This window comes from Lepidochelys kempii, chromosome 1, assembly GCF_965140265.1.
Source record: "Lepidochelys kempii isolate rLepKem1 chromosome 1, rLepKem1.hap2, whole genome shotgun sequence".
In the NCBI taxonomy this organism is placed as follows: Eukaryota; Metazoa; Chordata; order Testudines; family Cheloniidae; genus Lepidochelys; species Lepidochelys kempii.
The window spans coordinates 54,549,541-54,562,586 of NC_133256.1; the positions used below are offsets into that span (position 1 = coordinate 54,549,541).

At 40.1% G+C, this 13,046-nt stretch overlaps 1 protein-coding gene across 3 annotated transcripts in view; it reads left to right on the forward strand.

The window, feature by feature from the left end:
• Window positions 1–13,046, forward strand: part of NEK3 (NIMA related kinase 3) — a 31,931-nt gene that overhangs the window by 515 nt on the left and 18,370 nt on the right. For all 3 annotated transcript variants that reach the window (XM_073342935.1, XM_073342952.1, XM_073342945.1), the window contains exons 2-7: window positions 2,493–2,737; window positions 4,095–4,188; window positions 4,397–4,494; window positions 7,827–7,910; window positions 9,358–9,425; window positions 9,544–9,630. In XM_073342935.1, coding sequence (XP_073199036.1) covers window positions 2,621–2,737; window positions 4,095–4,188; window positions 4,397–4,494; window positions 7,827–7,910; window positions 9,358–9,425; window positions 9,544–9,630 — 548 coding nt within the window. In that variant the 5' untranslated portion in view covers window positions 2,493–2,620. The remainder of the gene's footprint in view (window positions 1–2,492; window positions 2,738–4,094; window positions 4,189–4,396; window positions 4,495–7,826; window positions 7,911–9,357; window positions 9,426–9,543; window positions 9,631–13,046) is intronic.

Below are 13,046 nucleotides of genomic sequence, written 5' to 3' on the forward strand. Positions count from 1 at the left end.
GCCCACACGTTAATTCTCCTCATTCAGTGTATCTGTCCTAGGTCGGCATTGTTTCTATTGTTCATTTATACCCCTCAGAGGTAAAATGGGATGTGCTCTCGTTTCCTGGCTATGCATGCTGAGGAATTGATCTTTGACCCTCTCAAAGAGCAGCCTGCACCTAACAGCATTTGCAGGTGTTAATCTACAACAGAACCTGGGAAGTCTTGGTTGAAAAACTTTACTTTGTCTAGTGAAAAGAAACCTATAATCAACAGCAAAAGACTTTTTTCTATACTAGAAAATGTATCCATTGTTGACAATGGGTGGGACTGAATGGACAATGAACTCTTTCATCGCCAACATGAACAGGATGAAACTATATTAGGCAGCTTCAGAAACCAGGGTTTAATTTTGTCCTGAGTAGTGCTCAGCCGTGGTGGTTTCTGAACTGATGCTAAACATGGTTTGGTCTTGTCCGCACTGTTTTAAGCACCAGCTTAGCTGTGTACAGTGCTGATGCCTATTGTTAGCAATGGATATTCTTCCTAATGTAGTTACAGCCTTATTGTTCTATCCCCTTTCCTTTCTTCAGTGTGGTCTTGTCTGCCGTAGAGCTAACACTGGAACAACCTCACTAATATTAGCAATGTTAGAAACCCTAGTGTAGGTGGGCCACCAGCTGCCCTCACTGTTGCTGGCACTTTTTGATTATATTTGTCATAAACAGGGTTTGATGGAACAGTCCTTAAAATGCTGGTAGCTCATTTATGCTAGGGCTCCTGACATTGCAAACCTGCTGGATAGAAACTGGTGCTAGCTCTGGTGGGTTATTTCAGAAACATTTCCTTACAGAAGATGGGGTGTGAGAGTACTTTTGGCTACATTCTCTTAACCTTTCAAACTTCTTATCCACTCATTATGATTAATGTTCTTTACATCTAAGTGAAATATCATTTGGGTTTTTGTTAAATCCTTAATCAAAATGAAGGGTAAATTTTGTGACCATTATAAAAAGTTGACAGTAAGGGTTATAGCATATGAAACTCATGTTGGTGTTTGGGATGTGTGCTACAACACCGTTCCCCTAGGATTAAAGGTGTTAATCAGAGCTGGCTCTACTGTACATGCAATTTCCTAGGACAACAAAATACGTATTAGAGGAGTCAAAATGTTTATAAGCTTTTCAGTTTGCTTAGGGTAGCAAAAACCCAGACTGTAACCCTAACCAAACAAGATAGAATAGGGTAGTCATTCAGTGAGGTTAAAGAAAAATCCAAGTGATATCAGAGTCCAAAAAGGGATTGTTGAGCAAGCATACGTTGTTACCATTTTATCATTAAATAAAGAAGATGAACTCAGAATTGATGGAGCAGGAGAGAAGGTTAGCAGTGGAAGGTGTTCTGGGTTCTTCTTCTCAACACTTGTGTAGCCTTGGGTGACAGCTGATCTGTTCTTCAGTTTGCCCTCTCTAAATAATGGGATCTGATTTGTCATTTGATGATGTTGCCATTGCCACAGGAATTAAGAATCTTAAGCCTAAAAGGGGAGTGAATTAAGGGAAACCTTGTGCCTCTTCTGCTGAAAATGTGAATGTTATTTTGAGTAGTTTTGGTGTTAGAGGTTTCTATTCTGAAAGTTACACTAAGATGAAATAAATGTAACATAACTTTTGTACTGTGATTTGTGAATCTGTTTTGACTGTGACCCATTCTTTTTAATGTTTATCACACATCCTATGTCTTGATTCTTAATTTTCGGATTTTTAATTTTAAAATGATAGATTTACTATTCATTCTCTGAACAAGCATGAGTTGGATCTTTTTGTTAAGACACACTATTAGCCTGTTAAGGCCTCTAAATTTATTTTCCTTATTGGGAGATAAATATTATTCATCAAACCGTGCATGCACACATGTGTACGTATGTGCACTCCCACACACCATCCTACAGGTTTGATGAATATTTATCTCCCAATAAAGAAAGTAAATATAGCAGCTTAACATGTTAATAGTGTGTCTTAATAAAAAATTCCAATTCATTTATATATATGAATGAATTGGAATTATATATATAAAATCAATTAGTGGGGTACGAAGGCCATTCAAAATAAATTCCACTAACCCTTTATAAACCCACAGCACTACCACGTATTTTGCTTATGCCAAGTATTTTTCATATCCCTGTGCCTGTAAACCTGGCTGTTTGGGACTATGAATCCAGCTGCAAAGATGATGAATAAAAGGAACATCTAGCACTTCACAGGCGTACTATGGAGATTAATTCATGTTTTCAGAGTGTTTTGAGAGTTCTGATTATAAGATGCAATAGATGTACAAAGTATTACCATAGTGTGAGTTTGCTTTGTAGTGAAATTTTCTGAAAATCTTATTCTTAGTAAAGTCAGAATAGCATTGAACATAAATTCATTTTTGTGGCAGTTCTGAGCAGTTGTCACTGCCATCATGTTATAATTATATATTTTTGTTATTTTGTCATTTTCTCTCATACAGATAATGTTAATCAAAAATACAGCTTCTGAATTTTTTCCAAAAATTAACTGATTTAATTATACAGTTTGGAAGAAATCCTTGTGAAATATAACATTTAAGGAAACGTAGAAGACTTGGACTTACAAACAATGGAAGAATACACTGTGTTAAAAGTACTTGGAGAGGGGTCCTTTGGGAGAGCTCTTTTAGTTTTTCATAAGAGTAGTGACCAGAAATATGCAATGAAGGAAATAAGACTTCCCAAGGTAAGTGTTTACGCTCCCCTTCTTTGTATTTGTTATCTTAATGCTTTAGCTGCCTTTTAAAAACTCACTTTTCCCTCCAACATGGGTAGGCTACGACTATTCTTGAGAAAGTGCAACATTTCAGAACTTAGGTCCAGATCCTTCAAAGGTATTTAGGTGCCTGACTCCTAGAGTTAGATACCTAAATACCTTTGAGAATCTGGGCCTTAGCCAGCCCAGTGTTAAGTGCCTTCATTGGGAGATCAGGGTGTTGAGAATCTTACAGGATCTGGCCTTTAATAAGTACTGCAAGACTGAGGATGTTACTGGTAACCAGTAAACACTGACCAGCATCACGTTTGTGGTGGAAGATTAGAATTATGGCACATGAGAAGTTATATAGAGTTAAATTCTCGTTCTGCTTGAAGTCAATGGCAAAATTCCCATTGACTTCACTAGGGACAAAATTTCACTGCAAAGAGGAAGTAGTCGGGTCATCATATTGTTTGTTGCTGAAATTCAGTTATTTCAAATTACTTGCTTTTCATTCAGCTATCCAAGAAAGCTCAAAATTATTTTTCACAGAGGCCTTGGTTATATCCTGATTAAAGTTAAGTTTTTATACTAAGGCACATTCAAATAATCTGATATAAGCTCTGATAGACCTTGAACTGTTCCAGAGCTAGGACTTGCTGCTGTATTACCTAGTTCTGCAGTGGTCTGAATAGAGAATCATAAAGTGATGTAGTAAGGTATCCTGTCTATTCAAAAAAGCATACAGAGTGGCTCTAAAATACTTACGTTCTCTAAGTGGTTTCCAAACTTGTCCCGCCGCTTTTGCAGGGAAAGCCTCTGGTGGGCCGTGCTGGTTTGTTTACCTGCCTCATCTGCAGGTTCGGCAGATCATGGCTCCCAGTGGCTGCGGTTCACGGCTCCAGGCCAATGGGAGCTGCTGGAAGCGGCGTCCAGTACGTCCCTCGGCCCGCGCCGCTTCCAGCAGCTCCCATTGGCCTGGAGCAGTGAACCGCAGTCACTGGAAGCCACGATCGGCCGAACCTGCGGACGTGGCAGGTAAACAAACCGGCCCAGCCCACCAAGGGCTTTCCCTGCACAAGTGGTGGAACAAGTTTGGGAACCACTGCTCTAGAGATACAATTCTGGAAAGTTTATTTAGTGTGCTATTTTTCACTTACTGATTTTACAATTATGGATGGAGTTTTAAAGTTTCTAAATGAATGGCTTTTTAAAACAGTTGAAGAAAATAAATTGAAATCTAGTGCTTCATGTCATTTTCAAAACCAGAATTACTTTTGTAGTATATATGAAGATTTATTATTGCAACATTTGTATAATTGATTATTATACAATTTGTTTTCAGTCTCCATCTGATGTACAGAACTCTAGGAAGGAAGCTATTCTGTTGAGTAAAATGAAACACCCAAATATTGTTGCCTATAAGGACTCATTTGAAGGTAAATATATAGGTTTTCAGAATGTATCTATTTACATTATTTAGACTGCAAGCTCTTATTTCACTTGCAAGCTTTTGGTGGGGCCTGGATTTTTTTCTTTATACCTATCTGTAAAATACATAGCATATTGTTGGTGCTATATAATAACAATGATACATTTAGCATGCTAATGAAATTACTAATTAATCTTAAATTATCTAAAATTTAGCTGATGGACATCTGTATATAGTGATGGAATACTGTGATGATGGAGATCTAATGCAAAAGATTAAATATCAAAGAGGAAAGTTGTTTCCTGAAGATACGGTAAGAAAAAGAAATAAATTAAAGGCAACCACATAAGAATACTTTTTCATGTGAACTGATGATCATCAAATGATATATATTGAAAATGAGCAGGATGTTAGATAACTGACCTGCCAGGTAGTTGAAGGGTGTTTGAAATATGCCCTTCCTTAGTATTGTGTGAGGTATGTGATGCCACTGTTTTCCTCTGGTGCTGCTCCCCAAAAAGCAGCACTAACCATGGTACTTTGGAGAGTGATGGCAACATGTCAGACAACTCCTACCCCAAGTGTGGCAACCTTGATTGTTAAAGTATCACTTTCAGGAGTAGCAGTTCATGGTTTGATATAAAAGAAAATTCACTGTGCTGCTGTTTATGTGTGTGCATATATCTATATGGTTTATATGTATAAACAGCAGTGCAGTGACAATTTCAGGTAAAATCACATGTATGTGTGATTTACCTGCTGGTAGACGGAGACATCTAAATTCAGAAGTACCTGAGATTTCTGAAACTAGGGAAGCCTGTTACTGAAGTAAATCTCTCAGGCCTCATTTTCCATTGCCTTGCACCTTGTAGTCATTGGCACCAGTGAAAATGGATGTAAAATGCTACCAAATCAGAATGGTAGTGATTTACAGTCACTTTATGCTAGTGTAAGTGACTAAACAAAGTGCAGGGCCTGGTGAATCAGGCCCCATCTATTCAAGATTGAGGTTATATGTAGATATAATCTTTTTAGCTGTTTCTGAAATAACTATCTTTGAGGGCTGTTTTGGTTACTAGCAGCCAATGTCATATAAAACAAATTTAAAATATACAAAAACCTACAAAAAAACCCTGCTTGAAATTAAACAAAGAAATTCTTCAGTGTGTGTGACATCATTATTTCTGTCTGAACAATGGTTAGGCTGGGGCAATTTCAGTAATAACAAGATAAACCTGAGTTATTTGAGAGACATTGTACACAGACCACATACATACTGTGTAAAACATGGTGAGATTTGTATTTTTGCTTCCAAGTATCTAATGAAGAGTTTTTAAAATAGAATCTAAAGGACCGTGAAGTAAAGTTATGAGGTTGTATTGCAAATGAACAGTGAGTGAAACACTTTGATACAAGTGGAGGTATCCACAGAGTCAAATACTAACTTAATATAAAGTAGAGAAATATTTAACCCCCACCCAAATTCGTTTACACTTTGTTTATTTATAATGACTAATATTTTCCATTTTGGAGGCATCTTTTTAGTTAAAACTAGAGGGTCAGGAAATGTTTATCTAATTCAGTAGTTAGATTGGCTGAGCATCCCTAAGAGCTCTACAAAGTACATTTAAAGTACGTTTGTGTCTAGTTTAAATATTCTAATTTAACTATACAATTATAATTAGAGTGTCTGTAAAATGTCTTAAAGGAACAGGGTTTTTTGACTGTCCAGCTTTTTTTATACTAGCAATGAGTGTTTTACTTGCTATATTGAAATGTCACATATCTTAGTAGTTAAATCTTTACGCGGTCTAATGGGAGGTCACTAGAGCTGTCAAGTGATTACAAAAATTAATTGCGCGATTAACCAGAAATAGAATACCATTTATTTAAATATTTTTGGATATTTTCAAATATATTGATTTCAATTACAACACAGAATACAAAGTGTACAGTGCTCACTTTATATTATTATTGTTGATTACAAATATTAGCACTGTAAAAAAACAAAAGAAATAGCATTTTTCAATTAACCTAATACAAGTACTGTAATGCAATCTCTTTATTGTGAAAGTTGAACTTACAAATGTAGAATTATGTACAAAAAATAACTTAACTAAAAAACAAAACAATGTAAAACTTGAGTGCCTACGAGTCCACTCAGTTCTACTTCTTGTTTAGCCAATCGCTCAGACAAACAAGTTTGTTTACATTTACAGGAGATAATGCTGCCTGCTTCTTGTTTACAATGTCACCTGAAAGTGAGAACAGGCATTCGCATGACACTTTTGTAGCCAGCATTGAAAGGTATTTACGTGCCAGATATGCTAAATGTTTATATGCCACCTTCATGCTTTGGCTGCTTCATTCCAGAGGACATGCTTCCATGCTGATAATGCTTGTTTAAAAAAAAAAAGCATTCATTAAATTTGTGACTGAACTTCTTGGGGGAGAATTGTATGTCTCCTGCTCTGTTTTACCCGCATTCTGCCATGTATTTCATGTTATAACAGTCTTGGATGATGACCCAGCACATGTTGCTCGTTTTAAGAACACTTTTTCACTGAAGATCTGACAAAACACAAAGAAGGTACCAATGTGAGATTCCTAAAGATAGCTACAGCACTTGCCCCAAGGTTTAAATCTGAAGTGCCTTCCAAAATCTTGAAGGAGGTGTGGAACATGCTTTCAAGAAGAGTTAAAAGAGCAACACTCCAATGTGGAAACTTCAGAGCCCGAACCACCAAAAAAGAAAATCAACCTTCTGCTCGTGGCATCTGACTCAGATAATGAAAATGAACGTGCGTTCGTCAGCACCGCTTTGGATCGTTATTGAGCAGAACCCATCATCAGCATGGATATATGTCCTCTGGAATGGTGGTGGAAGGATGAAGGGACATATGACTCTTTAGTGCATCTGGCACATAAATATCTTGTGACGCTGGCTACAACAGTGCCAGAGAACGCCTGTTCTCTATTTCAGTTACCATTGTAAACAAGAAGCGGGCAGCATTATCTCCTGTAAATGTAAACAAACTTGTTTTTCTGAGCAATTGGCTGAACAAGAAGAGTGAGTGGGCTTGTAGGCGCTGAAGTTTTACATTGTTTTGTTTTTGAGTGCAGTTATGTAACAAAAAAAAAAATCGAGATTTGTAAATTCAGCTTTCATGATAGAGATTGCACTACACTACTTATATAAGGTGAATTGAAAACTACTATTTCTTTTGTTTATCACTTTTGCAGTGCAAATATTTGTAATAAAAATAATATAAAGTGAGCACTGTACACTTTGTATATTTTGTGTTGTAATTGAAATCAATATATTTGAAAATGTAGAAAAAAATCCAAAATATTTAATAAATTTCAATTGGTATTCTATTGTTTTAACAGTGAGATTAAAAGTGTGATTAATCGCAAATAATTTTTTTAATTGCGATTTAATTTTTTTGAGTTAACTGCGATTAATCAACAGCCCTAGAAGTCACCTTAAATTTATGCCTGATTTACTTTTAATTCCCATCTTGGGAGGTTGTCGACACTGTTCACTTGTTTGTTCTTTGCTCTGTCTTATCATTTTTCGTTCCACCAATAAAGTTTGAATAACACGCATTTGTATTGTCATAACTTTTTCGTCACTTTTTTCAGATACTTCACTGGTTTGTACAGATGTGCCTGGGAGTGAAGCACATTCACGACAGACGTGTGTTGCATAGAGATATCAAATCCAAGGTGATTGGAATAGCTGTTATTACAAGTTGCCAACAGCCCTCTTCCGCTTGGGATAGTCTAATTCCCTGAGTGCTGTGTTCATTTTAAATTCTTTATCCCAGCATGAGTATTAGATTAATCGAACTATCAGGATTATAACTCATTTAAATGAAAGTGTGGTCTCAAAGTAGCTGCAGTCTTAATATCTATCATTTTGCTTCTATTCCCGAATCCTTGATGATAGCAACTTACTTGTGGCTAGCTGTAGACAATTTAAATTTAAGGGAAGGCATAAAAATGGAGGGGCTGAAATGACAAACATTATACATATCTTGCCTTTCATCTTCTGTGTTTCATCTTCTCTGAAAACTGTTCCCAGAGTGTAGTTATCAGTGGTTCACAGTCATGCTGGAAGGACATAATGAGTGGGGTCCCGCAGGGGTCAGTTCTGCCTAGGAAGGAGTACTGTGGAAAGGGATCTGTGGATCACAGTGGACCACAAGCTAAATATGAATCAACAGTGTTAACACTGTTGCAAAAAAAGCGAACATCATTCTGGGATGTATTAGCAGGAATGTTGTAAGCCAGTCATGAGAAGTAATTCTTCCGCACTGATTAGGCCTCAACTGGAGTATTGTGTCCAGTTCTGGGTGCCACATTTCAGGAAAGATGTGGACAAATTGGAGAAAGTCCAAAGAAGAGCAACAAAAATGATTAAAGATCTAGAAAACATGACCTACGAGGGAAGATTGAAAAAACTGGGTTTGTTTAGTCTGGAGAAGAGAAGACTGAGAGGGGACATGATAACAGTTTTCAAGTACATAAAAGGTTGTTGCATGGAGGAGGAAGAAAAATTGTCCTTCTTAATCTCTGAGTATAGGACAAGAAGCAATGGGTTTAAATTGCAGCAAGGGAGATTTAGGTTCTACATTAGGAAAAAATTCATCATGGTGGTTAAGCCCTGGAATAAATTGCCTTGGGAGGTTGTGGAGTCTCCATCATTGGAGATTTTTAGAGTAGGTTAGGCAAGCACCTGTCAGGGATAGTCCTGCCATGAGTGCAGGGGACTGGACTAGAGGTCCCTTCGAGGTCCCTTCCAGTGCTATGATTCTATGATTACCCTACTCTCTAAAGGGAAGTTAGCAACTCGGAAAGAGGTGTGGGATAGTGGTTTGAGTACAGAACTGGGATGCAGAATTCCTGAACTCTAATTCTTCCTGTGCTACTGACTCTGGCCTGGGCAAGCCACTTAACCTTTCAATTTCCCCTGTAGATTAAGGATAGTTCTTACCTTCCTTGCAGGGGGAATATGAGGATTCATTTTGGTACAGTGAAGATAAAACCTCTATCTGTAGCCTTTCTGAAGTGTCCATCACTATATTATCTATATAGTTGCAATGCAGAAACATTTGTTAGAAAACAATTTTTAAGTACATTAATTCTTACTCCCTTTTTTTTTGCAATGCAGAATATTTTTCTCACTCAAAATGGAAAAGTAAAATTGGGAGATTTTGGATCTGCACGTCTTCTTACAAAGTATGTAAATATTGCCCCTGGATTCAGTGATCTAAACTATATTTGTTACCATTGCTTAAATATTACAGACAGCTTATGTTATCGCTTTTCATATGGCTTTTCTTTTTTGTTTGGCAAGTCCAATGGCATATGCTTGTACATACGTGGGAACTCCTTATTACGTACCTCCAGAAATATGGGAGAACATGCCGTACAACAACAAAAGGTAGGCACTTAATCAGTGATCAAAAGACAATGCATTATTGTAATATATTATTTAATACTTGTGCTACAGATTGGCTTGGTGACCGATCCATGTATAAGGAAGACTCTGGTTTAGAGCTTGTTCTTGTGGAGTTTGGGAGTATTTTGGAGGTGATTATCTCAGTTTTCAGATGGGAAGGCCTAGGTTACTCCTTACTTGAATAGCTTCAAATGCTGTACTGTCAAACCCAAAAGTTCAAAGATCATGAGTCAGACCCCCCCCAGATTATAAGAATTTGTTTTAAAGATGAGATTGTGTTTCTCAGTCTGTCTTTTGATTTTTGAACTCCTCCAGCCCACCCCCATTGTGAGTGTGTGGCAATTAGTGTTACCAGCTCTTCCAGATTCATCCTTGCCCATTCCAGGAGCTCTCACTGGTTGACTGATGTGCAGAGATTCCAGTTTTTACACAAACACGCACATTTTAATCTGTTTCCCACCTTGGGATTGGGGGGGGGCACATCTACCTGTCCCGCAGCCCAGTAATTAATTATGTACAGTAGAACCTCAAATATAACACCAGAGTTCCGGACTTACCTGTCAACTGGACACCCTCTAGAACCAGAAGTAATCAGACAGCTGCGGAGACACAAAAACCCGTCCCAGAACCAGCACTCCCCTCATAGCGAGAGCCCCAGCACCTGCCCCCCCTCTGGGGCAGAAGCTGGGAACAGAACCACAGGGCTGAAGCCCCCAAGCCCCAGTGCTCCCTGCGAGGCTGAAACCGGGAGTGGATCCACGGGGCTGAAGCCCCGAGCCCTGGTGCTCCCAAGGGTCAGAAGCCCTGACTCTGCCCCGCCTGGATCCCTGACATCCCTCCCACAGTGGATGAAGTCTGTAATGTTTTGTTCAGAGTTACGGACAACCTCCATTCCCAAGGTGTTTGTAACTCCTGAGGTTCTACTGTAGTCCCTAGTCGTCACATCAGCTTTAGTTCTTCAGATCAGACATCTAGGTTCACCGGGGGAAGGAGACCAAAGCCCTGAGGTAAGTGGGAAAGCGGGATACCGGGAGGAAGCACAGGCAGGAATGTCTGTGAGGGGAGGGCTCCTGCCTCATACTGGGAATGAGGGGCGATCAACAGGTTATCTCAAGTGCTTATATACAAATGCACAAAGCCTTGGAAACAAGCAGGGAGAACTGGAGGGCCTGGTGATGTCAAGGAACTATGACGTGATCGGAATAACAGAGACTTGGTGGGATAACTCACATGACAGGAGTACTGTCATGGATGGTTATAAACTGTTCAGGAAGGACAGGCAGGGCAGAAAAGGTGGGGGAGTAGCACTGTATGTAAGAGAGCAGTATGACTGCTCAGAGCTCCGGTACGAAACTGCAGAAAAACCTGAGTGTCTCTGGATTAAGTTTAGAAGTGTGTGCAACAAGAGTGATGTAGTGGTGGGAGTCTGCTATAGACCACCGGACCAGGGGGATGAGGTAGATGAGGCTTTCTTCCGGCAGCTCGCGGAAGCTACCAGATCGCATGCCCTGATTCTCATGGGTGACTTTAATTTTCCTGATATCTGCTGGGAGAGCAATACAGCGGTGCATAGACAATCCAGGAAGTTTTTGGAAAGCATAGGGGACAATTTCCTGGCGCAAGTGCTAGAGGAGCCAACTACGGGGGGCGCTTTTCTTGACCTGCTGCTCACAAACCGGGTAGAATTAGTGGGGGAAGCAAAAGTGGATGGGAATCTGGGAGGCAGTGACCATGAGTTGGTTGAGTTCAGGATCCTGACGCAGGGAAGAAAGGTAAGCAGCAGGATACGGACCCTGGACTTCAGGAAAGCAGACTTCGACTCCCTCAGGGAACGGATGTCCAGGATCCCCTGAGAGACTAACTTGAAGGGGAAAGGAGTCCAGGAGAGCTGGCTGTATTTCAAGGAATCCCTGTTGAGGTTACAAGGACAAACCATCCCGATGAGTCGAAAGAATAGTAAATATGGCAGGCGACCAGCTTGGCTTAATAGTGAAATCCTAGCGGATCTTAAACATAAAAAAGAAGCTTACAAGAAGTGTAAGGTTGGACATATGACCAGGGAAGAGTATAAAAATATTGCTTGGGCATGTAGGAATGATATCAGGAGGGCCAAATCGCACCTGGAGCTGCAGCTAGCCAGAGATGTCAAGAGTAACAAGAAGGGTTTCTTCAGGTATGTTGGCAACAAGAAGAAAGCCAAGGAATGTGTGGGCCCCTTACTGAATGAGGGAGGCAACCTAGTGACAGAGGATGTGGAAAAAGCTAATGTACTCAATGCTTTTTTTGCCTCTGTTTTCACTAACAAGGTCAGCTCCCAGACTGCTGCGCTGGGCATCACAAAATGGGGAAGAGATGGCCAGCCCTCTGTGGAGATAGCGGTGGTTAGGGACTATTTAGAAAAGCTGGATGTGCACAAGTCCACGGGGCCGGACGAGTTGCATCCGAGAGTGCTGAAGGAATTGGCGGCTGTGATTGCAGAGCCATTGGCCATTATCTTTGAAAACTCGTGGCGAACCGGGGAAGTCCCGGATGACTGGAAAAAGGCTAATGTAGTGCCAATCTTTAAAAAAGGGAAGAAGGAGGATCCTGGGACCTACAGGCCAGTCAGCCTCACCTCAGTCCCTGGAAAAATCATGGAGCAGGTCCTCAAAGAATCAATCCTGAAGCACTTGCATGAGAAGAAAGTGATCAGGAACAGCCAGCATGGATTCACCAAGGGAAGGTCATGCCTGACTAATCTAATCGCCTTTTATGATGAGATTACTGGTTCTGTGGATGAAGGGAAAGCAGTGGATGTATTGTTTCTTGACTTTAGCAAAGCTTTTGACACGGTCTCCCACAGTATTCTTGTCAGCAAGTTAAAGAAGTATGGGCTGGATGAATGCACTATAAGGTGGGTAGAAAGCTGGCTAGATTGTCGGGCTCAACGGGTAGTGATCAATGGCTCCATGTCTAGTTGGCAGCCGGTATCAAGTGGAGTGCCCCAAGGGTCGGTCCTGGGGCCGGTTTTGTTCAATATCTTCATAAATGATCTGGAGGATGGTGTGGATTGCACTCTCAGCAAATTTGTGGATGATACTAAACTGGGAGGAGTGGTAGATACGCTGGAGGGGAGGGATAGGATACAGAAGGACCTAGACAAATTGGAGGATTGGGCCAAAAGAAATCTGATGAGGTTCAATAAGGATAAGTGTAGGGTCCTGCACTTAGGACGGAAGAACCCAATGCACAGCTACAGACTAGGGACCGAATGGCTAGGCAGCAGTTCTGCAGAAAAGGACCTAGGGGTGACAGTGGATGAGAAGCTGGATATGAGTCAGCAGTGTGCCCTTGTTGCCAAGAAGGCCAATGGCATTTTGGGATGTATAAGTAGGGGCATAGCGGGCAGATTGAGGGAC